The sequence below is a fragment of the Agelaius tricolor genome, unplaced genomic scaffold, assembly GCF_023055355.1.
Source record: "Agelaius tricolor isolate 1412-34295 unplaced genomic scaffold, bAgeTri1.0.p SCAF_4, whole genome shotgun sequence".
Taxonomy (NCBI): domain Eukaryota; kingdom Metazoa; phylum Chordata; class Aves; order Passeriformes; family Icteridae; genus Agelaius; species Agelaius tricolor.
In genome coordinates this window covers 12465904-12491595 of record NW_027269264.1, presented here as the reverse complement: position 1 = coordinate 12491595, position 25692 = coordinate 12465904, and the positions used below count along the sequence as shown (strand labels likewise).

The 25692-nt window shown below is 43.4% G+C and overlaps 2 protein-coding genes across 2 annotated transcripts; one reads left to right on the top strand and one right to left on the bottom strand.

Annotated features, from left to right (window-relative positions):
• The first annotated feature begins 1279 nt into the window (after positions 1–1279).
• Positions 1280–11911, top strand: NANS (N-acetylneuraminate synthase). Its single transcript, XM_071424604.1, has 6 exons — positions 1280–1473; positions 2760–2975; positions 6070–6169; positions 6413–6567; positions 7598–7864; positions 8939–11911. The coding sequence occupies exons 1-6, from the start codon at positions 1342–1344 to the stop codon at positions 9146–9148; spliced, it is 1080 nt and encodes a 359-aa protein (XP_071280705.1). The 5' UTR covers positions 1280–1341; the 3' UTR covers positions 9149–11911.
• A 922-nt stretch (positions 11912–12833) lies between these two features.
• Positions 12834–22459, bottom strand: TRIM14 (tripartite motif containing 14). Its single transcript, XM_071424605.1, is given in 7 exon segments — positions 12834–13616; positions 14705–14799; positions 15855–16015; positions 17048–17281; positions 18192–18287; positions 20588–20594; positions 22268–22459. Coding segments are annotated over 7 exon segments (1284 nt in total). The 5' UTR covers positions 22423–22459; the 3' UTR covers positions 12834–13080.
• Positions 22460–25692: the final 3233 nt, after the last annotated feature.

The window sequence follows — 25692 nt, the reverse complement described above, 5'->3', positions numbered from 1 at the left end:
AAAGTAATTGACCAGTAGAAATTGTTAGTGTGAGTTCTGTTGTCAGGAAACTTTCTCATGTATGAGACAGCCTCAGGCAACTGACCTGTTTCTAGAGAACTGGCTGGTTTTATACAGATACAAACATTCTATATGCTGCAATTCTTGGTTACACAAAGAGAAAAAATTTGTATTTATACAGTCTTCTCATCGTAATTTACAAAAGTCAATTCTTTGTAAAAGACAATATCCTTTTCAAGAGCCGCTGGCACATTGCAGTGTATCACTCATCACTCATCATTCCTGATTTTAAACTGAGGCAATTTCTTAGGCTATCTCTCATGTAGTAGTGCACAGCTTAGAGCCTGCTGGTTGTGTTTGATCAGTCACTGCAGTCTGTCAGAAGGATGCAGTTCTCCTTGGGGAACAATCAATAATGGCAAAGAGAACTACTGTGCTGTAACTGTGGTACTAACATTGTGCGTCAATGGGATGCAACTCCGCTTCATGTCACTCACCAAGACAAAACAAACCAGATAAAGCAAACAAACACCAGACACGTACCATAAAATCATAACAACCAAAATTATTGATTTTCAGTTCTATTAAAAACCTAACAGATAGGCCTAGAATGTCATAAGTGTATCTGCATGTTAGTCAGAGAACGATTTTGGAGTAAAATAATCTCAGAAGTGGCCTTAGCTATTGCGTCACATTTTACCATTTATTTCTATATATCATGGAAAGTTTTGTCTGAACCAAGTCTCTACCGCTCCTGAAAGGAGGGTGCAGTGAGGTGGGGGTCGGTGTGGTCTGCCGGGCCTGCAGTGAGAGGACAAGAGGAAATGGCCTTGATCTGAGACACGGGAGATTCAGATTAGGTATTAGAAAAAAAATTTGTCACTCTCAGGGTGGTCAGCACTGGAATATGTTTCCCGGGGGGTGGTGGAGTCACCATCCCTAGAAGATTTTAAAGGTCTCTTGGGTGAAGCACCCAGCTGGTGCGTGCTTCCCGGGAAGCCGCTGCCGTGGCGGCAGTGCCCGTGTCCCTGCGGGAAGCGCTGAGGGCGCGGTGCCGCGGCGCCCCCTGCCGGCCCTGGGGAAGAGAGTCCGCGCCCACCGGCGGCGCCTCTTGCTGCGCCCGGGAGAAGGCGCGGCCGGACCGGGAATGGCGGCGCCCATTGGCGCGGCTGGGAGAAGGCGCGGCCGGACCGGGAATGGCGGCGCCCATTGGCGCGGCCGGGAGAAGGCGCGGCCGGACCGGGAATGGCGGCGCCCATTGGTGCGGATGGAAAGAGGCGCGGCGGCGCCGGGAGCGGCGGCGCAGTCGCGGGCGAGCCGTGGGGCTGTCGCCATCTCGCCATGGCTCGCGAGTTCGAGTTGTGCCCCGGGCGGCGCGTCGGCGGCGACCAGCCCTGCTTCATCATCGCCGAGATCGGGCAGAACCACCAGGGCGACCTGGACATCGCCAAGCGCATGATCCGCATGGTCAAGGTGCGAGGGGGGGAGGCGGGTGAGGGAGGGCGCCGGGCCGCGGCCTGGGTTTATTCCAGACACAGATTGTCTGCAGGGAGACCCTTGCATTTGACTTTGATGAAGGGTCTCGAGTGCTTGTCCAGTGAGGAGCGGCTGAGGGAGCTGTGGTTCTTCAGCCTGGAGAACAGGAGGCTCAGGGGTGATATGATCACTCTTTACAACTTCCTGAGAGGAGAGTGTGGCCAGGTGGGGCTCGGCCTCTTCTGCCAGGCTGCTAGTGACAGGATGAGAGGACGTGGCCTCAAGCTGTGCCACAGAGGTTAAGGCTGGCCATCAGGAAGAATTTCTTCACGGAGAGGCCGAACAGACATCGCAGCGGGCTGCCCAGGGAGGTGGTGGAGTCGCTCTTCGTGGAGGTGTTTAAAGAAAGACTGGACGTGGCACTTGGTGCCATGGTCTGTTTGACAAGGTGGAGCTCAGTCACCTCAAGGACTCGATGATCTCAGAGGTCTTTTCCAACTAATTCATCTGTGATCTTTTGTTATGGCTGCAGCCCTGCAGCTGGGGCATGAGCTTACGGGGAATTTAGGAAGTATCTGAACCATTAAGCTGCTGAACCATCTCTAATGAACCTCCAGTTTGACTTGGTTGACATCAGGGCTTTATTGCAGTAAAGCTTGTGTCATCCAGTAAGACAGTCAAACTGCTTTCAAATTTGATGTTATATCCATTAGATAGAAAACCACACATCATCACAGCTCAGGACATGGTGTATTCAGTTATGTGACTGGGCTGAAAGTGGAGACCAGTCTAATGAGGATTTGCCTTTACTGTGTGACTTCATATGAATTATTATTCCTTCAAATGTATTATTATTCCTAGAGGTGTTCAAGAGTGTCTGGTGCTGGTGACGTGATCTAGGGATAACTGTGGTGATGCTGGGTGGATGGTTCGACTGGATGATCTTAAAAGTTTCTTCCAGCTTTGATGATGCTATGAATTTCAGATTCATACTCCTTGTTCCATAGAATCCTGTGTCCTTTTTTAATGTAACATTATCAGTGACAGCTGATCTGGTAAAAACACCACAGAAGTCAACTCTTCGAATAAGCAACATGCATAGCTAAGTAGTTTTGTAGGTTTAATATGGTTTCTGTGAACTGCTGCTCTACTGAGTGTATCAGGACTCTGAAATAAAAGGGTTCACACGCGTGTAGGTCCACAGTCACTCTGTGTTCATTACCATTTCTGTGAGTGCAGGTTCACTTGCAGTTCCACTCAGTGTGCACCAGCTTGTTTTGCAGGACTGCGGAGCAGACTGTGCTAAGTTCCAGAAGAGTGAACTGGAGTACAAATTCAACAAGAAAGCCTTAGAAAGGCCCTACACCTCTAAACACTCCTGGGGAAAGACTTATGGGGAACACAAGCGCCACTTGGAGTTCAGTCATGACCAATATAGAGAGCTAAAGAAGTATGCAGAGGAGATTGGCATTTTCTTCACAGCTTCTGGCATGGATGAGGTATGTAAGCCATACTGGAATGACAAGGGGAGTCTGGCTGTTGTGTCTGTTGGGTATTACTTAGGTGTGATAGTTTTTACAGAAAAAGAATGTACAGAAAATCAATTTCTTAACTGAGACACCTAGAGTAATTTGCCAGTTCACCTGTGTTCCTATAATGGTTGGCTGAATATTTTGGAAGACTTGCCACATGTTGAGATACTTTTCAGAGTAATTAGTATTAGGGACAAGGCTTCATTTTGACCTTCATAAACAATTGAGGCTTTGAGAGTATAGATCAAGATGGCAATCAGACTGCTCTCCAGTGTTGTCTGGTATGTTGGTTTCAAGCATATCAAACTTCTTTCTATATTTAAACCAGATTCCTTTCTTGATCTAATCCCCATTATTTCCCTCTTTTTTTCCACCCTCCTTGTTGTTTACTAGACCCTTGTGGTGTTTCTAAGCAGTAGGAGTTTTATGCCCCTATTTCTTTTACTAATCTCATGGAGTGGCTCACACCTTGTCCTGTTACTGCTGAATCATTTACTGATTTTTGCCAGTGGGCTCTTGAACAGTCAGTCACCAGCTTCACAACTCCATGAAACTCCTGCTGCTGTTCCCCCTTAGACATGTATGCTTGTAGCTGTTGCATGTCATTTGCCTCAGAATAATGGTAGTGACAGTATTAACAAATGCAACGTACAGTTCATATGTGTAAGCTGTAAAGGTCAGGTAACACTTGAACTTCAGTATAGATGAGAGATTACAGATTTATTTTTCTTTGTGGCCTAGAAAAGACAGAGAACCAAATGGAAAGTAAGTACCAGAAGTAAGCTAGCCACTCTTGCATATGGCCAGCAGAACCATGTCCCTGGCTTTCTGGAAGTAGACATACCCAGGATAGGACAAGGAAGTGATTTACTTAATGTTTTAAGGCAATCTAGTCAGTGTCTCACTCTTGCAATCAGAGACAATTCCTGATACATGAGTGTTATTTCTTACAATTTGTCTCTCTCTTCATCTGATGATAGACAAATATGCTGTGTGTATATGGCAATAACTCAGTGCCATGGATTCAGAAATAGATCTGTGAAAAGAGAGTGTGGTGATGTTTCTTTTATTGCTCTCTTCACGTCTAGAAGACCTGCTGAACAACATGCATTCCTTTAAGAAAGGAGAACACAGGAATCTTGGACTTCTGTATCTGGAATCTTAAAAAACCCACGTGCCTTTGGGGAGAAGAAAACCCGCACATTCCTTCTTTGATGTTGAAACCTCTGGTTTCTAAAGGCTGTAGTACAACACAGAACACCTTTTATAGGCAGCAACTAAGATCACTTTCTGCTTCTCGGATCCCTCTTTTTTTCTGCTGTGCTCTTTATCAGCTAATTAACAGAAGTGATACATGTTTGTGCCTTCTTTTTGAGCAGTAATTACATTACACCCTAATATTTCTGGTGGCATTTCTGTAAGACAGGGGTTTGGAACTTAAAATATTTCATAAATTGACATAAAAACTCTTTAAGAATACATTAACTTCTGAAAGTTTTTATACGTTAACTTCTGTAAATTTAACATAATCTCCGGAGGTCCAGATACATCAAAGAGGTTAAATTGTGTGTTTAACTATATGAGGAAATTATTTAAGTGATATGAGGAAATTATTTAATTATTTAAGTGTGAAATAAATAAAAAAGCCTTTGAATAACTTTATTATTTATTCTGTTCTGGTGTGTACTGGAGACAAACCAGGATCTCATTGAACCACTCCCTTTGATGTCATTTTTGTTATTTGAAATTACTTCCTGGTTCTTGAATCTCTTAAAGAAGAGCTGCTAATTTTCAAGAGATATTTACCTAATGAAGAGTGGCCTTAGATGCAAGGTCTACCTGTCATATTTAATTTTTTTGCCGTCTCCTAAGATAAGATCTGTGTCTTTTTAATATAGATTACTCATTGTCTTTATGCACAATACATCTGAATAAACTATATTAAGTAGTGAACAGAGATGTTATACATAGCAAGTACAAGAAATTTAATCTCCATCATACTGATGGTAGCAAAATTAGACTGAATAAGACGTTATTATCTTTGTGGACATTAGCATTCTTTCTCTGGCATTAAGTAAATGTAACTGCAACAAGAAAAGAGCTGAAGAAATTAAAAGTGTTTGTGGGTGGTTGACAAGGGGCAAAGGTAACTGTTTCATTATTTTTCCCAGAGGTGAATGAAGGATTTAAATACCTCTTGGCTGTGATAGATTTGGAATTTAAATTTTCTTCCAGTAAAGTACTAATTTTTAAAAGGCCACTTACTTACCCATTTTCAGGAAGCCTCTAATAATTCTTGAATTGTTGGGCATATTTTTAGAGAAAGGCAGAGTATAATTAGCACTTAAATAAACAGTTTTATAGTCTTTGCTTTGGCATATTTTATTGTCTAGTATCTTTCCTAAAAGGAAACTAATTTTGAATTTCCCTTTTTGGGCACTTTTGGATTTTTTTCCTGGTGCTTATTTAATATGCCCATACAAGTTTTCAGTATGATGAATCTGTTCTACTATCTGTAGTTTTAAACACTCTGTAGCTTAATCTTTCTGATCTGCAAGACACGTGTGGCAGGAAAACTCTGTGCATGCTTGTATCACATTTCTTCTTCAACAGGCTGACTTCCATCTGCAGGTAGTTGGTCTCTCTGGTAGTGTTTAAAAAAAAGAGAGAAAAAAGCAAGAATGTTGTGATACACAGGTTCATCTGCAAGCTGAGATGGAGCTCTGCTTGCTTGTACTAAGCAGCAGACTGTAGAGCTGGTGAGACCAGAGACTGCCTTGAGACAGTGATCCCAGTCAAAACTTTGCACTAAAACAGAAGCATGAAAGAAGGCATCGTAATTATACTCCACCTGGAGGGAAATCAGAAACTAATATTGTCAAGATAGCAAATGCTACTTCAGGAGCAGTGTTTTTTGTGTATAATACTGTATAAAACCCACCTGTTTAATTAAGCTTTGGGTTTGTTGTGTCAAACAGTTGTTTATTTCCAAGCACAGTAGTTCTTGATCCCTTGCTCCAGCTGAAATGGAGTGTTAAAACATTATTTCTTTTCCTTGTAGATGGCTGTGGAATTTCTACATGAACTGGATGTTCCATTTTTCAAAGTAGGATCAGGAGATACAAATAATTTTCCATATTTGGAAAAGACTGCAAAGAAAGGTAAGCATTTTCTTTGAGCCATCTTGGTGAACATCACAATTTCTCAGTAGCTCAGTTATTACATTTTTCCTCCAGTTGATTTTTGGGAAGAAAATCTGAAGTTTCTTTATATTTCAGACTTTGAAAAAAAAGTTTTACCCAGAGTTCTTTTCTAGTTTTACTGAATTAATTTACTTTAATTTAATCTTGGGTAGCTTTCTTGTTGACATAGGACAAAACTTGTGCATATTTTCTAATGGCTAGGTCGCCCAATGGTGATTTCCAGTGGGATGCAGTCGATGAGCACAATGCATCAGGTTTACCAGATTGTGAAGCCCATAAATCCAAACTTCTGCTTCCTGCAGTGCACCAGCGCGTACCCGCTTCAGCCAGAGGACGTCAATCTCCGTGTTATATCGGTCAGTGAGTAACACCCAGAGCGTGCTGTGGGTAGGGTGGCAGAGAAGGGTTGTGTGCTTTTACTGAGATACACTTCCAGGTCTTAAGGTGTGCTGGAATTTGCTTCTGAGAAGTTACAGGATGTGTCACCTTCCTCTAATTCACACTGAAGTTAAAAGATCCACCGGGTCCTTTTTTAGCAGAACTCATCTTTGAGGAATATGATAAAGGATATTGCTGGAGTATTCACAGTTCAACAGAGGAAAACATGACGTGGTTATCAGGTTAACCCTGTGCTTTATAGTGCTAAGAAAAATCATGTAGACTGTTATCATTAAGAAGGTGCATGAAGTGAGAATGTAATTCTAAATAGGGAGTTAGACCAGAAACTTTGTTTAAAAAGTTTCATGTGACTATTAGAGCCATGAAGAAAATTGATTCGACCCTACTAGAGTTTCCTTCATTTGAAATGTTACTTGTATATGCCAAATAGTGATGTGAGAAAGTTTTCCCAAACTGGCCAGTGTTCAAGCACTACCTAAGATCTATGCACACATAATGTATTATTTTTAATAGAATGACACATGGCTGCATTTAAGTGCTTTTAGGACTTGGTGACTGTTCTCTGTGCTTGGATTAAAAGGTTGCTTCAGATTTTAAATACAATGTTGAAGAAATCTGTTTTGGATACAGATTAAGTTTAACCAATCCACTGGGTTCTTGGATAAAAATAGGATACTATTACTGTTACTCAGGCTGATAGAGGCCTTGAAGACCTTGAATAGTAGAAGTGTATTAAAAGGAGAAATGTAAGTTGTAGAAGAGAACATGCTTCCTTTTTCTTGGCAGTATTGATAATATTAGTCAGATTTGGAATGTGGTGATTGGTAATGCAGTGTAACTTGTTGAATTTAAAACGTTGCATTCTCTGCATATCCAACTGCTTGTTTTATGGCACAGTATTTGTCCACTGCAGTTATCACTGTTAAATTTGCTTTGTTTTTGAAACTGCTGCCTTGGTAATTCAGACCAACTCTGTCATGATTCAAGGCATATCAGTCAGCTTTTCCTGATATCCCCATTGGCTACTCGGGGCACGAAACTGGCATAGCCATTTCAGTGGCAGCTGTTGCTATGGGTGCTAAAGTACTGGAACGCCACGTGACTCTCGACAAAACATGGAAAGGAAGCGACCACCAAGCATCTCTGGAGCCAAATGAGCTGGCAGACTTAGTGAAAGCCATCCGTACTGTGGAAAAAGCAATGGGTTCTCCAATCAAACAGCTCTTGCCCTGTGAAATGGCTTGCAATGAAAAGGTAACTTTTGATTTTAGTTTGTGTAAACCTGCAACTAATTTAGACCTATAGCTAATAACTCTGTATTCAGAAAAATAGGTTGTGAATTGTTTATTGCAGTAGCATTTCTGCCTCTGCACTTAGAAAATTTCACACTGCATAATGTTGGCAGTTTTGATTATAACAGAGTTATATGTTTATCATCTAGTTGTTACCTAAGTTGAGTAACAGCCTGGAATATTTAGGTTGGAAAAGACTCATGAGGTCATTTAGTCCAACCTAACACTGCCAAGCCCAACCACTAATTTATGTTCCTATGTGCCATGTCTACACATTTTAAATAACTCCAGGAATCATGTCTCAACTGCTTCCATGTTGTAGACTGTTTGAGTGCTTGATCACCCTTTTAGAGAAGAAATTTTTCCTAATATCTAGTCTAACCCTCCCCTGGCACAGCTTGAGGCCATTTCCTCTTGTTCTGTCATTTGCTGCCTGGGAGAAGAGACCACTCAGCTGACTACAGCCTCCTTTCATGGAGTTATAGACAGTGATAAGGCCCCCTCTGAGCTTCCTTTTCTCCAGGCTAAACACCCCCCAGCTCCCTCAGCCACTTTTCAAAGGACTTGTGCTCCAGACCTTTCACCAGCTTTGTGGCCCTTCTTTGGATTCACTCCAGCATTTCAATGTCCCTCTTGTAGTAAGGGGGCCAGAACTGGACACGGGATTTGAGGTGTGGCCTCACCATTGCCAGGTACTTGGCAATAGTAATAGGAATATTACCTCTATGATTTTATATTAACTGCTTTTACACTAAACTAAAATACCTGTCATTCTAATCAGATTCCCTCCATTGTGATTTTGAAAAATTCCAGTGAGCTACTGTCCAGTTTCAGAAAACATCCGCATGTTCCTGGCAGCCTAGTTAGAGTGAGAGTAACCATGCTAAATTAATCTTCATTTGGAATAAGTATTGGAGAAGGCAGTTCTACACAACCTAAGTTCTAAAATAACTGCAGAACATTTTTTATCCTTTTATGTTATACTAAGCTAGCAATGTATTTAACTTGAACATTGTTTTTTTCCCCCTCCCTGTAGCTGGGAAAGTCGGTAGTAGCAAAAGTGGCAATTCCTGAAGGTGCAGTATTGACACTTGACATGCTGACGGTGAAGGTGGGAGAGCCAAAGGGATTTCCTCCAGAATGCATCTTTGACCTCGTGGGCCAGAAGGTTAAAAGAAGTATTGAAGAAGATGAAACCATCACTGAGCAAGCAGTGGAAAATCACGTAAAAAAAGTGAAGTGCTAAACCAAAGCACTCCATTCCATATTTCTCAATGTACTACCATGCAATGTGGTTGAGAATAGCAGCATGGTAGATTAGAAGAAAGGGGTGTAATTATGAGGGTACAAACAGGATAGAATTTTCAGGGTCTTGTTAGCAGGAAGTTTCAGAAGCAAAGGGGATATAAATTATGAAGATTTTATTAGAAACTGTATAGCATTGTGCCTAGGAAATGCCATGATCCTCTCTTCTCCATTTCACTTAATCTAGATTAATTTGGAGTTCTGCCAAATAAAAGACCACAGTCTGCTGCTTTCCAGCTTCCCTTTTCTGTTAAGAATACAGTAAATTATGAGAATTTTGTCTACACTTTGAATTGCTCTTGCCCTGTGTTATGGTTTGACACTGGCACAATGCCAGTGCCCTTATGAGAATACCCTCTCCCTGGTTTCTGCTGTGAGATGTGACCAGGAATAAGCAAAGCAGGTTCTCACTTAGGAAAAAAAAATTATTAATTAAACTACAAGGGAAAGGAAAAAAAAAAAAAGGAAACACACAAGGAAAATGAAAACTTCACAAACACATCTCCTCTTCCTCTCCACTAAATTCTCAATACAGTACATCCTCAAATCATCAACTCTCAGTCCGGCACTACCTTTTAGAATACTCAGTCTTCAGTTTATCAAGAGGAGAAGGAGTCTTTCTTGTGCCAATGGTGACTTCTTTTCATGTCCAGCACTCTCACTACTGAGTATGGACCAGAGCTGCTTCTAGAGTCGACTTTTAAGGATGCTTCGTTCCACTCTAAAAAGGCACAGTCTCAACTTTGGGACATCTGTTCCCCCCATATTTTTCATCCCCTGGGGCCGAGGAGCACCAACACTGAACCCTCTTGGTCCTGAGGCATTGCCTCCCCCTAGAATGCAGTCCCTGTGTCACAAGGAACATGGTTCTGTCCATGGCTATAACAAGAAGTCCAGCAAAAGCCACTCCATCATCTCTTCCCACTAAGATTCTTCTCTATTCTTCCAACATCTCTCACTTGCCCAGACCTCTCTCACACTTGCCCATTTCTTTCTTCATCTTCTACTCTATCTTTCTTCTAGGAAAGGTTATTGTTCTGTAAAGTTTTCATTGACTGAAAAGAGGTTAAAAGCTCCTACAAGCGGCCGGCTGCACCCCCCCTTCTTCTCCGTCCCAGCCGTGCTGCCGGCACAGGCCCATGTTTATCCAGTCTCAAGGTTACAGTCTCAGGCACCGGCTCTCTCTCTCTTTCTCTCTCTTTCTGTGTCTCTCAGGGGGGGCTGCCCGATGGCTCCCGGTGTCTCTCTCTCTGTCTTCCACCCTTCCACCCCGGGGCTCAGGCCTACCTCTCCCGGCCACATGGCTTTTCCCCTCCCCTGTCCAGCCAGCAGCTGGGCCGGGGGAGAGATCCGAACTCTTTCCCGCCCAGAAACCCAAAAGGACCCTCCCAGGGGAGAGCCCTGCTTTTAACCCCGTGTTCTCAGAGTCGGATCCATGTCCTAAATGGCCACATTAAGTGCCAATATTAAAATCTAAGCACCAATTAGCCTCACCACAGCATCCCAGAAAACATATTTCCTGTCAAACCACCACACCCTGTATCTTTCGATACGCCTCTCTTTTCTGCCATTTGCCTCACCTGTGTGATAGCAGGACTCTGGTTGGAGTTGAATACAGATAAGTGAAGGTTTACAATGAACAGAAAACTTCAAATGCAACCTGGATGGATTTTTTTTTTAAGATGAAAGTCTTAAAAGTGTCATGATAAAGCATTGGGTTGCAGCAACCTGTATTCTGTGGGAAAATGGGCTTCATGAGAAAGCTAATTTCTCAAGAGACAGTACTAGGAAAGGAAGCATAGGGGTATTTAGAAAGGTCCCATTTAAGGAGCAAGAGAGCCTTTTTTGAACTGAAAGGCCAAAAGGCATGCCAGAGAGATTGAGGAGGGAAGAAAAGTAGATCTGAGATGAATCAGTGGAAATAAGTTTAACTTATGCTTCAGAAATTCTGAAAAGCATCTATTGCAAGTTGAGTGAAGTCTGGAATATTAAGTCAATTCTGCAGAGCGGAATTGGGGGGGGGGGGCAACTTCTCAGGTAGGAAGCCAAATGCTGGTGAAATTTGAGCAGTTTTTTTTTTTTCTGTCCTAGCCAGAATCCTCTACATTGGGATTTTTCTCCCAAAACTGGTGTGTGAGATCGCTGAGGCTGACTGCCTGACTACATCACACCATTATGCTTCAGCATGATGGCCAGTACATGATTTGTGTGGTCTGCTCTTGCATCCCAGCTTCTCACTTTTCAAGTGAGAAATGCAATACCACTCCTATTGCCTGCTGCTTTTCCCTTTCAACAGAAGGGAGCTGTATAGCCGCAGCTGCAAGCCATTAATTCTTCAAGTACCTTGCTTAGGACAGAACTGCTTTGCAATAATTAATCTTTTTTCTGTGGTGGAATCATTTACTAGTGATGGTTACTTGGAACTTGCTGCCTTTTTGTCATGAGTTGGTGGAAGTATCTTGTATTTGGTGGTGAGTGGTTTTGTACCTATAAACTGTTTTCTTTCAATATGTGCAATTCTGAGGAAACTGTATTCATATCTTTATAAGGGGAAGCAGAGGTTGAGTCATATACTTGACCATATATGGTCAAGTGATCTGTGACTGATGCAGTATGCTCGCCTTACATTAAAAAACTACTTAATTGTTAAAAGATTTTTTTTTTTCATTTCAAATTTGAAAAATAAATTTAGCTTATAAAACAAGCTCTTGTTTCTGCATTTCAGCCTATGGTCAGACCTTGCCTTTGCCAGCACTGGTGATGCAGTATTATAATACCCTTTAGTATTTGAACACTGTAACATTACCTGACCAGTTTCAAATAGCAGTGGTTTTTCACTCTGGGCTGGTCCTGGAGACTGCTGTAAGCAAAAGCTCCAGAAATGTCCAGGACTTTAATAATGTATTGGTGGGGGGGAAACATGCATATACAGAAAATTGCAAGCTGTGTCCCGTACTTTTATGTGAATGTTGCAAATGGGACGCAAAGATAAATGGGCCACAAATGCACCTCTGGCCTGGTGTTTTCATTCCACCTGTGAGCCCTGCAGATATTTCATCCTCTTAGGGATTGTACACAGCTTCTTCTCATGCTGTCACTCAATGGAAGGAATAGGGCCACCCAGAAGTCCGATTCAGAGCTTCTGTCAGATGTAAGACCAGCTAGTGACTATTAAATGTGGCCACAGAAGCTCCAGTTCCAGAAGGGACCTTTCCAAGAGTCAGTGCCAGACTTTGATTTTTCCAAGATGACACTTAAATATGAGCTAATTCACTTAGTGCATTTATTATTCAAATCTGACCTTGTTAATGATAACAATATGCAGTATAAAATCTTGAAGCTTGAACCAAACTAAACCTGTTGCCATACACAATTGCAGCCTCTCCAGGCTGATAAGGGGAGGGAGTTCATTAAAAAAAATTTCAAAAAGTCAATATCCGTGTTCCAGTCTGAGTTGTAATATGTATCTTTCAACCTGACTTCTTCCATTTTGCGAGTTGAAAAATACTACATACGGCACTTCAGGTAGTACAGCAACACCATTTATAAATCAAATCATCTTTCCCCATTGAAAAACACATATACATTTAAAAAATACAGTTGATTTTCTTGAACTTACTGTTACAAGTTGAAAAAAGTACAACAATAGTATATACTGCACTTTGACTAGTATATCGACATCACTTATAAAAGTGAGGTCACCTTCCCTCATTAAAAAAAAAATACACATTAAAAATCACAGTTGGTTTTCCTAAACTTATGTTACCTTCTAAAAGCATCATAATTACAACTTTGATACAACAGAGATGAATTCATGTAGAAAATTGCTGAAGTGGCATTAGCAGAAAAAGCATGAACTAGTAGGCTTATTTCTTACGTTAGTTTGCATGTTCTAATGGACCCTTCCCAGAGTCTCAGGGCTGGATAAACTGGTTCTGTGAATTTGCAGCAGAAGGTGTGCAAATGAGCCATGCCATTGCTAACGTTGTAGAATGAAAGGATTCCTGCTTCATAATCTAGAAAAATGCCAATGCAATCAGGATCATCTTCTACCAGGATGGGGATTCTCTCTCCCTTGTGAAATGCCCAGTATTCAAAATCAAACTTCTTAAGGCACCAAGATGCTCTATTCCAGCCCAGTCGACAGCCTTCAGAGTCTCCTTTCCTGCCAATGGTCGGGTAGGCTGCGCCAATCCACTGCCTCTCTCCAGCACGAAGCACGTCAACTTCCCAGTAATGGCTCCCAGAAAGGAATGCCTCTCTGCTTAGCACTTGCCATAATTTATCAGATCTCTGGGGACTACAGGGGCAAAGTATTCTCCTCCAGCTACAGCTTACTTCAAGGTGGTCTTCTGACAATTTCAGTTTTGGGTGAATGCTGTCATATTCCCAGGTTGGTGATCTTGCATCTGCAGTAAAAGCCATAATCATACTTGCTACATTTCTCATGACCCTTGGAAAAAGTCCAGGTTATAGAACACCTGCAAAGGAGCTCACAGTTTGAAGTGCCTTGGGACAGTCAGAAAGCCTGCGGTCCCAGGAACATGGGCTGGAAAAGGCATGCCGAGGCAGTCAGAGCAGGCCACTAATATTGCTGCCTCCACACCTTTTGTGATCTGGGCCAACCATGGTGATGGGGACCTCAGCCACAGCACCAAGGTTGCTTTACATTCTGAGTTAGGGCTCAGCTAGAAAGCCCACAAGTCCAAGGACACTGGGTCTGGAAAAGGCATTCCAGTCAGAGCAAGACAGGGACCCAACATTGCTGACTGTACATTAGGTAGGGATGGGATTCAGCTAGCCACAAAGCCTACATCTCCAGGGACACTGGGGCTGGAAAATGTATGCTAAGTGCATAAAGCAGTGAACCAACACTGCTGTCCCCACACCTTTCTAACGTAGGGCACCAACGTGATGCGCACCTCTGCCACAGCACTAAGCTGCCATTTGGGCTGAGGGTCAGGATTCAGGGAGCCACAGAGCCCACAGCTCCAGAGACACTGCAAAAGGCATGCCAAGGGAATCACAGCAGGGCACCAACACTGGTGCCTCCACACATTTCTAATCTGGATCACTCATGGTGATGGGATAAGGAGAAGCCATACACAGAGTGTTACAGTCCTGTGGTCTGTTCAGCCTGGAGGAGACTAAAGGGAGACCTCACTGTAGTTTACATCTTCCTTGTGAGGGGGAGAGAAGGGGCAGGCACTGATCTCTTCTCTGTGGTGACAATGACAGGACCTGAGGGAATGAAAATTCTGTCAAGCAGGGCTGAGATTAGGAAGAGGTTAGGAAAGGTTCCCCAGAGGGTGTTTGGGCACTGGAATAGGCTCCCCAAGGAAGTGATCACAGCACCAACCCTGACAGAGCTCAAGAAGCACTTGGACAACGCTCTCAGATATGTGGTACTGTGCAGGCCCAGGAGTTGGACCCTAGTGATTTTTGTGGGTCCATTCCAGCTCAGGAGATTCTAGGACTCTAGCATAATCATACTTACATTTTAAGAAAAGCAACCGATCAACAGGAGTCAAGGTTTTCAGCACTGTCCCAGGCTCCTTCTTTGCAGTGAGATTAAGGCTACTGAAAACGTCTGGGCAAAGATGAAAAGGGACAGCTTAGGGAGTCTGCCAGTTTTTCAACAATCATTTTCCAACTTCATGGACAAACTATGTTACTAACTATGTTACTTTTTCTGGGGAGGGGCTACTCATTCTATGCTTTCAGCATTATGCTCTTTGTATAGCATAGAGATGCTGGACTAGTGTTCCCACAGAAATACACAATTGAGCACAACACCAAGTAATCAGACCTGATTCCTTTAAAACTGGCCCTTATCAGAGGGCCAGCTGAAGATAGCTGCAGGTGCTTGCTGCAGAGCACCTCTATGATGCTTTCTAGCTGTCCTACACACATCCTGCAGTCTTTCAGATCAGATCCGACTATTTGCCCCAGCAACTGCTACTGTCTTTTCAGTGGCAATTCTCTGATAAGGGCTTAAAAGGCAGCTGGGTGAAATGTGATGGCCAGTGTTGCCTGCTCACTCAAAGAGCAGCAGGATTTTCCCATGGTTATTTAGCTTTGTGCCTCTGTGCCACATTAGGAAAAACTGCTTGCCTTCATTATGCCAAAGGTCATTGAAGGATGAACTAATAGCTCAAAGATGAAAGGATTTCTAAATAGAACATGTCAGTTCAGCTTTACAGTACTAAAAATCATCAATTTTTTTCAGACTGAGGCAGATCACCAGGTACATCAATTAAAAAAAGCTTTCAAATTTTAGAGGTACTCCAATGCCAGAGCACTTGCATTCAATTGTAACTGAGAGAATCGATACATTCTATAGGTGTGATGGTCTACATTAAATTGTATTGAAATACCTGATGGAACTGGGGGGGAAAAAAGCAACAGACAAACCAAAGATCATCTTCAGAGTTGGAAGAGAAATCTCTTAGTTCCTAAATCACCACTCTATCACCTAAATCACCTATAACAGCATTACACCCATGCTGACAGAAAGCAGTACCCATGCCTGAAACACTGTTGTTTCTCCAGATGATTTGGTAAAAAGTCCTGTTCTTACTTAAAAAGTACACTTTATTTGCAAAGAGAGCAGAAGAAAGCAAAATTCAGAGCTCTCCCAGGTTCCTTCTTTAAGCTGGGCTTCCAATGGTTTCTGTAGAATGGACTGCAGAGCTCTGATGAAGTGTTTATAATGGTTAAGTAAGTGTTCAAACGAGAGCAGTATTGGATGCCACTTTTCTAATGGTTGTCTGGATTCCCCAATTTCCTTCTCAATTTCTGTGTACTTCTGAGAGCAGAAAGCCAAACACTACAATTAGCAGAGACTGTGACATGAAAGGACTCTTCCATCCCAGCTCCCATACACCACAGAGCAAGGACAGCTCCAACATGAGGTAAACCTATGGGCCATAACAGGCAAACTTTGCTGAGATCAGCCTGCCTTTTAGCTCATTAGCCTGCCCATTACCTCCTCCTGCCAGTGGAGCCATCCCAGACATGGAGAACGCAACAGCCACAGTTAAAGAGATCCCTCCAAGATGGAAATGAGTTTTGCCTAGCCAGGACCCTTTGTGGGAAATCCCATCAATGGCAAATCAAACTATTAAGTTCTAAAAACAATTTGAAGAATAAAATCCAACTTCCCCACAAGAAAATCTCCACAAAATCACAAAGAGCGGCTCCTGTGTGTAGGTGTGTTGCTAGCACACACAGCAGAATGCCAGGGCCATATCACAGCAATGGAAACTCCAGTCTGACACATTGCAAGGATGCAAAAATGCTCCAGAGGCATCATCCTGTAAGAAACTGCATCTTTTGTCTGGTGTCAGGGCATAAGCACATGGCAACATAATCTTTCCAAGGAAGGTGAAGATTATCGCCTGTAGGAAAAAAGAACAGCATTGCTCCCTCCAGTGAAGTGGAGGCTTACAGTGATTAGGATTTCTTGCAATTAAGGAATTTACAGATTTTAACTTCCCTCCTGAGGTTGCCTGAGGACTGGCTTTTCTCATATCTTCATATTACACTGGACAAGGAAAGACTTGATACAGCATTTGTCTTCAAGATTAAGAGACATGTCTTTTCCATCTATGCTTAACATTAACATGAATTTCATACAGACCTGAAATTAATGCCACAGCAGGAAGACCTGCTCAAAAATCAGGAACCAAATTTGTTCACCAAAACAGCAACACAAAGCAAATTAAAAAGCGCTTAGGAAGATGCTGCTTACAAACAGAAGGATCTATAGAAGACATCACTAGAGAAATTTACCAAGGACTGTCAGGGTAAGAGGTAGAAAGAGACCATACAATATCACCTCCAGCAAATTAATAGGATCACTGTCCTGTTGTATTTGTCTGATTCAATGTGTGAAGGTCTCGAGGGCTTCAAGCTGTTCTTCACAGGACCTCAAATGCTGATCATGTGTTCCCAGAGCTTGCTGAGTCTTTTCATCAATGAAGATTTTTGCCAGACTCTCTTCCTCCCGAAGAAGTAACTGAAGCTCAGTAATTTTTTCTGACAGCTGCTGTTTAATCATATCAGCATGTGCCTATGGATAAAGCAGAAGAATGTCTCCTCCCTGCTCAACAGACCATAAACATTTCAGACATTGCTCTTTCAGGCTTTTAGTGCTATGTTTTGGTTGAATTTTACTGATTTTCTCCATCTCTTCAGAAACATGTCTCTACCCCTTAAGGGAGCACAGATATGATCTACCTGCTGATGTCTGGATGGAAAAGAGTGAGAGAAGATTCCAAGATGCCTATTTATATAAAAAAATCTGTTTTCAGCTGAAATTAACCATTTGTAACAAGAAACAGATCTTTTCCTTCAGTAGCAAGACTTTGACTGCTTTTAAAGCAAGCCAGAGACAAGTACGTGGTAGGAAGAGAAAGCCTCCAAAAGAAAGTAGCATCAGGCCAAGTCTCTAAAGCCCCCTCAAGCTCTTACTGACATTTCTGTAACAGAAGTGCCTAGCGATGCTCCTTAGAGCAGAAGTAATTTCATGCTCTATAAATGAGGTGCAGCTTAGCATACATTCCCCTTCTTAAGACAGAATCAAATGTTCCTGTGTTTACTCAACTCTCAATCCAGAAAATTCAATAATGCAGTTCAGTCCATATCATACAAGTTCAGTGCATATCATACAAGATACATAAGTGTAGCCAGAATAACATAGGCAGCTGGGGCTGCCTACTATTCCTCTGCATAAAAATTTCACCCTTGGTCTTCCAGAGATGTTCAGCTGATCGAGGAATGAGGATCAGGTCTTTGGAGACTCTCCCTCTTCCCTCTCTTTGGTAGTGTAACATATTGTGATGAATACAGGGAAAACACTCTTCTCCTGGGAAATAGAGCATCCACCCAATAGATGGCTGGGTCTTAGAATAGCTACAGAGAAAACAAAATGTCTCCCCTTGGAAAATGACCATCCAGTGGAGAACGAAATCACACTTTACTTTCACATCATTTAAAGCCTGCTCTATGCTCCTTCTGTTGCCATCTTCTTCCTCTTTTCTCTCTTCTAGATTCTTCAAGCACAATGCCATGAGTTCCTATACAACAATGAAACAAAATAAAATGCTGTTTCGTAACACCTGTAAAAACCAGAAACAACTATCCAGCTTGATTTTCATATAGGGGGGTACTGAAATACACTGTTTCAGAATCAGAATATTCTGAATTGGAAGGTGAAACTCTTAAATGAAAGGCCTTCTATGAGGCTTATTAAGGCCAATTTAGTGATGAACCATAAGGATTTCAGCATTTCACCTGGTGGTTACACTGGTAAGGTTTAGACAGCTGGGCAAATTAGCACCACCTTCTTAAGGAACAGGGAAACCCAAAGTGAAAAAAACATATCCATCTTTAATCTATGGTGCTGTGTATTTCCATTACGTGCTAATGCATTTAGCAGCTGAAGGGCAAATAAGTACTTTTATTTAGAGGATAAGTGGAAGGCTCCACTTATCTAAAAATCCAGTGAATGTTCAGGATGCTTCCCAGTGTACAAATGACCAATCAGTTACCTCACTATTGCCACAGTGATGCTGTAGTCTGAACGTCTGCAACAGCTAATAGTGTCAGCATGGCTAGTAATCAGTCACAGTATCTGTGACACTTCTCAGATTATGGTGTGCCCGGCACAGCATTATCAATGTTCTGCTTATATCTTGCTCCAGTTTCTCACCTGCAGCCCTCTGAAACTGGCTGCCCTCTGCCCAGGAGGTTGAACAATCTTGATATGCCTGCTAATGTATTTTTGACATTAGTAACAGGAAGGATACAGGCAATGCTACCCCACAGTTCACTCAGTACACTGGTGTTAAAACAGGCCCTCAGTAAATACCAGGTAAGCTAGTGCCGCCTGTAGCTGCTATCAGTGTCCTCTTCTGCAGCTGAGACCCAGTCAAGAACACCTGCATGCACATCTAGCAGGTCACTGCAACAGCCCCAGGGCACCACAGCATTTAAACTCTGCAGCATGGACAAACAGAGCATGAAGTGTTGCTTCATGAGCAACGGTTTGCATTTCTGACATGTCTCCTTAGAAAACACCTGCAGTTCGTCATTTGAGTATGACAGAGTCAGAAGAAAATGGGCTCCCAGCAAAAGCCAGAGACTGTGCATCTAGAAGGCCCTTGGCACAGACACATCCATGCAAGCAGGTAAATGTTCTTGCATAGAGCAAGACACTCATGCTATTTATTCCAGCCACAGTTTTCTAGTCTTGTCCCTGAACAACCAGAAGAGTTCTACACCACTAGAGGATTCAGGAATTCTACCAGGTACCAGCCTTCCTTAGTTTATTTTGCAGCCTAGACCTCATTCCTTTCCTCAAAGACTGACAAAGACCACAGCGAAAAACCCAATCTTCCTTCTTTGCTAGGAACACACATCACTTTGCGTACTCACAACAGTGACCATATGCAAATACTTATATTATTCACAAGCATTTCTGGTTAAGCATTACTTTCTTTACAGAGATACATGAAAGAGCTGCTTCCTACCAATTGAAGACTGTGCCAGCAACCCATGTCATTCACCCTAAGGAATCAACTGAAAATTTTCCTTTAGGGATTGCCTGGGTTTTTTAACTCATTCAAATGAAAACACTGTAAAAGCAAGGATTTCTGAGATGACACTCAAAGCTCCAGTCAAGCTCACAGGACACATATCAAGTGCAAAGAATGCTGATCCTGTGTGCTGCATTCAGGAGCACAGGGAATATCCTTTTCAATGATTTTAAACAATCTCTGCTCCACGGATGAAGCAGCTGATGGATCTCTCACAATGATTTTCATGTCTTCTTAGCACTCACAGCTAGGATCTGCTGAAAGAGCTGTGGAAGATTCTCAGTGCAAGAAGTGCTGCCTGGCTGATGTCACACCACAAGGGCTGTACTGAATAACTGCTCACAGCAAACAAAATCACTAGTCAAAATACCATCACTTACGCTAAAGCTATTGACAGTTTGTGCCTAAAATCTCTGCAGCCCTAAGCCAGTAGATGTCAGCAGATACTTCCTAGGGACAGAGGGGCACACGGGAGTACAAGTTTCTACCCCACTCACTTCCTGATTTAGCAGAAACAAGTCTTTATCAACAGCACATGCTTCCTTCCCTCTGTCCATCAGACCCCCAGGGAAGCAGCACAATTTGTAGATTTGTGCACTTTGCCTCAGATCAGGTTGCCACTGCACAATACGTGCATCACCCACCCACTGCCACCCTGTCGTGAAGGGAACGCAAACACTTTAGTGAGCTCCCACCTGGAAGAGGGACACTTGGGATGAAAGCAGACCAGCAGGCAGGTGCAGTGCTCTGCATTGCTCAGATGTCTTGAATAGTTTTACCTCTGTGCTGCTGTTTGCACAGCCCTCTTCCCTTGTAATGCTCTGTAACATGAAGTGCAAGGGAATTCTCCAAGAGTTTATCATGACCTGTATACCAGCTCACAATCTGTGTGAACTTCCAAGCAGGAAGTTCTGTAGGAACTGTTTCTTCCTAGTGTTTTCTGCAGGAAACCTCCTCACAGCACTCCTATATCACACAAGGAGTGAGAAGAAACTTTCTGAAGTTAGGGAAAAAAAAAGGAAAAAAGAAAAAAGGAGAAGAAAAGAAAAGAAAAGAAAAGAAAAGAAAAGAAAAGAAAAGAAAAGAAAAGAAAAGAAAAGAAAAGAAAAGAAAAGAAAAGAAAAGAAAAGAAAAGAAAAGAAAAGAAAAGAAAAGAAAAGAAAAGAGAGAAAAGAAAAGAAAGAAGAGAAGCTTCTGAACATCAAACTTCTGTGTTACAGTATTTTAAGTCTCCCAAGGTTAGCACCACAGCATGCAGGCCTTAGTAAGCCTCCTCGCAGGGTTTCCAAGTAAAACAGCACATGCAGGAGTATTGGCAAGCTTGCAAAACTTCCTGAGGGTATTTGGTAGACAGCTACACTGGCATAAAGAAAAAAATCTTAGGGAAGAATCCCTGGGCTGGCTGTGGCTGGGATGGAGTTTATTTTCCTCATAGCAACCCTTGTGGTGCTGTGTTTCAGATGTGACTATTCTGTGAGTGCACAGAAGACTAGAAAGGGAAACAAGCAGGACATGACCCCTACTAATCAAAGAGTAGTACCATATAACATCATGTTCTGCAGACTGGAAGAGGGGTGTTTAGGTGGGCTAGCTGCCTTTTGCTCAGGAACTGTATGGTGTCTGCCTTTGCATCACTTTTGTTCTTTTTCTCTTCCCTCCACTTCTTCTCTTATTAAACTTATGTTTATCTCAATCCATTAATTTTCTTGGTTTTAATGTTTCTCTTCCCCTGTCCCACTGGGCAAGGAAGCGGAATAAGCAGGCAGCTGTGTTGTGCTTATCTGCCTACTGGGGTTAACCCACAACATCCCAGCGGAGTTATTAGAGAACTGTGAATGGGCAGTCATTGTGATCTAACCAGCTACAATGGTGGGGCCAGGGAACCTTACCCTGAGGCATCTATGCTTTGGTCAAAGGTTGTTCTAGACTGTCAATAAAAACAAATTTCCTGGGACAGCCACACTGATTCCACATACAAGGTCTGAGGATACTGCTGCATGTGATCTAACAGTGAAAGTCACTTCCTCCTTGCCCCTTAATTTATATACCTGTTTTGTGGATGCTTGGGTGTGACTGATTGACTCTTTCCTTTTCGTACACAACCCACATCCTTGTGCAGTGGCATCAGGCTGACCTTGTCTGTATGGGGTCTACGAAGTACTTGCTGAACTACAGAAAATACAGAAACTTTGTTCTTAGTTAACACAGTCCACAAACCTTGAACTCCACAAGGCGTGGATAAGGTGAGCAAAGTAAGGCTAAAGGCTGAAGATCGGCTTAGTTCTGTGGCACTGCACTAGTACTCACAGATACCACCATGACACTCTAGCCAAAGAAAACCCAGAGGCACGCGTTTCAGAAGCGAGGGGACAACCGGCAAGACATGAAATGAGGAAGGTCTTGTCTCAGCTCCAGTTTCAGCCCCGCTCCGCGGCACAGCGGCCCAGGCCGGCACTCACCGGCGGGCGGCCTGCGGCAGGAGGCAGGCGCGGTGCCCGCGGTGCGCGCCCAGCGCCGGGCACAGCGCGCACACGCAGCACCCGCAGTCCTCGCAGAACAGCTCCAGCGGCCGCCCGGCATGGGCCCCGCACAGCCGCGGCTCCCCCTGCGCCATGCCGGAGGGTGGGGAGGAGAAGGATGCGGAGCCGGCAGCTGAGGGAGAGGCGGATACGGGGCAGGCGGGGGCAGGGAGAGGGCGATGCGTGGCCGGCGTGTGGAGGGTGTGCGCAGCGAGCGGCGGTGCCGCCCTTCGGGCAGGCGAGCTGTGACCGTGGCCGTGGCCGTGACTGTGGCCGTGGCCGTGGCCGTGGCCGTGGCCGTGACGGCGGAGGGCGGCCGGGCCCCGGAGGGGCGGCTCACTCGCCGCCGGAGCGGGGACCCGCAGCCAGTGCCGGCAGGAGCGGAGACCCGCAGCGGGACAGCCGGTGCCCTGGGAGCTGCCTCCGTCCGGAGCCCGGGCTGGAAAACTGACCGATTTGTGGAATTTCAGCAGCGTCGGTGTGGGGTAGGCTTCAGTGTTATGGCTGAGCAAAACACTTACCTGATACAAAATGTGGGGGGAAAATTGTCTTCAGGGTATGTTTTGTCAGTTTCTAATTTTCAATTAGAACTTTGTGCTTTGAATGGTCTCATTTACAGAAATCAAAATAGAGCGCTCATGCTCTTACAGAGCTTGCACACTTACCTTCATTGGCTGTTAACTCTACATTCAACCAAATTCATACTAGTTTTTTAACATGCTTTGTTCTTCCTGTGAATAAAAGCAGTAGAGAGTATTCACACACACAACACATGATGTGAAAAAATAGGAAGATATTTTAAAACTGAGCCTTTTGGTGCAACATGTGGGAGTCAGAATATGTATTAGTACCTAAGAATGTGGAGTACTGAGGAACAAGGGCAGTCTTGCTGAAATTCATGCATCAGGCAGAATTTCATGCCTGCGAAGATGCTGCTAACATAACCAATAATTTAGAAAGTGCCTTTTGTACATACAAAAGTCAGGTTTTTTTTCTTGGAAAGTGTTTCATACAGACCCCAGGATAGAGTCATGGAATCTTAGGGATCATTATGGATAACTGTAGATTGTTTGCTCTTGTTCTGCACACACAAAGTGCTAATGCCTGCTTTAATAAAATAAGAGTTTCAGGTGCAGTTTCACCTGCTCTGGTGCTTGACCAAACTCAGAAAGAAAGGTTTTCCTACTGTCACTCAACATTTTTCTCATTACAAATGGAGCCATGTTGTTTCACTGTGCCTTTCCAAGGGGAAATCTCTCTTTTAATCTCATCTACTCAATCTACGCCCATAGAGGAGCTGTAGACAGTGCTGAATTCTCTGACAGAGGCTGAACAATTCCAGTTCTTTGCCTGTGTGTTTTGAAATGCCAAGCTTCAGTTCCACTACTATGTTTGCAGCTCCTGCAGGAGGGTTTTCCTGATGCAGTCTGTGCCTTGTCCAGAGGAACGTGTGTGTTAAGTAAAGGATCCCATCTGGCCATTCAGGAACACTCTGTCAGTCACAGCACCAGAGACTGTCACTGCTGGGACTGAGGCCCCTTCACAGGGCTCTCTCCAGTGAGCCAAAGGGTCCCTGCCTGACTCCTACACACCCCGCACTCACACAGTCAGACAAGGCTTCCCTAAGAGTTCAACCCCAGCTTTCCAGCAGCAGCATCTCAGACCTCTGGATCTCTGAAGAGATTTATTTATGGTTTGGTAACAGAGTAACACCTCCAGCTGGTGCCTCAAGTAGGAATCCTGAACAAAGGATTACCTGGATTTTTATACCCTCACAGAAAGTCTGGGCTCTTCCTGCCGAGTCCTTGGCTCCCGCAGTGCCTCAGTGTCCAGTCACCTGGCTGGGTCACAGGCCCCTGTGTCCTTTGCCTTTCCAAACGTTGGCAATTCCTGACCTCTTGCCTCAGGCTCCCGGCCAGAGCTCAACCTGCAGCTCCCACTGCAGCTGCACCCCGAGCTACCTTCACAGAACGTTCATCCCTTTTTTTGGATTGAGCATATCTGCTAATATATTAAAAGGGGAAAAGAAAGCTTTCACAGCATTTTACACTGCCCTTACTTAGAACATTATTACAAGTAACAGAATCAAGGCTAACATTGTTGTCATAGGGTAGAAATTATTATCAAAACAAGATCATGAAAGATTCTTGAAACTCATTTATTCTCCAACTTGTTAATAATTCACTACCTGTTGGATATGAGGCTGGTGTATCAGTTTTCTTAACACAAAATTTTAACAGCAAAATAAGAACACAGAAAGACAGCATATGGTCCCTCCCATTAGATTCTAATTTGATTTTTTGTGAGATTATCTTGTTAAGCACTACATCTGCAGGTTGTGTATCATTTGCTTGTATTGCAAGTGGGGTGGGCTGATACTATTGCGCATACTTTCTCCATTCCTCGAACCCTTTCTTTTTTTTTATATATAAAATACTGGGTCATGCATTCTTTTCCATCCAGAAGGCTGGTGTTAGCTGGAATACAAGCTCCTGACATAGCTGAGTGGCTTCCAAAGAAACTCTGCCTGTGCTACGGGTTGTGACAGAACATTCCAAACATTCCACAGCGCTAAATTTAAGGTTTGTGGCCATTTTTGTTGAAAAGGCTTCTGCCCAGCCTGATAGCTGATCTGCTATCACTGGCAAATGCTTACATGCAGCCGTAGGAGTCCACAGAGTCTGTTTGTAGTCACTGAAAAGGGAAGTAGGCTCAGTTAGTCATCCTATCTCTGAGCTTGGTCTGATACTTGAGAACTTCTGGTAGGCTGTAGGGAAGCTGTCTGTGATCCTTGCAGTGGTATAAATTCCTGGAGCTACCCATTTTTTCTTTTTTTATTTGGCTAGCTGTTGCCTCTGCCTCTCCACCTACTTTATTGTGAAACCTTCTAACCACACAGATTAAATATCTCTTGGGAAGAGTTGGCTTCCCCTCTGTAGACCACATTCCATCATAATCTTGTGTCGCCTCCCACTTTTCCCACTGTTTCTTTTCTTCTCTTGAGCAGTCCTTCTCATACATGGTTTCAGGGTTTCTCAAATTTCGCCAACTGGAGCCACAACAACACGTTCTCTATCATAGAGGCATTAGGCATTAGGCTCACTGGATTCAAGGTGTTACATCTCTTTTATATTATCTGCCATTGTGAAGATCAGCTCATATCTATGTGCCCATTGCGTGTTAGTGCTTGGGCTGCAGACTGTCACATCCCACTGCTCCACATCATGTGGGATATGAACTGTTTCAGGATAAGGGGAACAACTAATTTCTAATATTTTTGCTGTTGTTGCCACTGACTTAGGCTGGTGCTTCTGCTGCAAATGAAACTAATTTAACTGAGTAATATGCAACTGGTCTCTGATGGG

Coding starts and splice junctions, on each gene's coding strand:
- NANS (XM_071424604.1), top strand. CDS start 1,342: ATGGCTCGCGAGTTCGAGTTGTGCCCCGGGCGGCGCGTCGGCGGCGAC. Junction 2,976..6,069: donor CAGCTTCTGGCATGGATGAG/GTATGTAAGCCA, acceptor TTTTCCTTGTAG/ATGGCTGTGGAATTTCTACA. Junction 7,865..8,938: donor AAATGGCTTGCAATGAAAAG/GTAACTTTTGAT, acceptor CCCTCCCTGTAG/CTGGGAAAGTCGGTAGTAGC.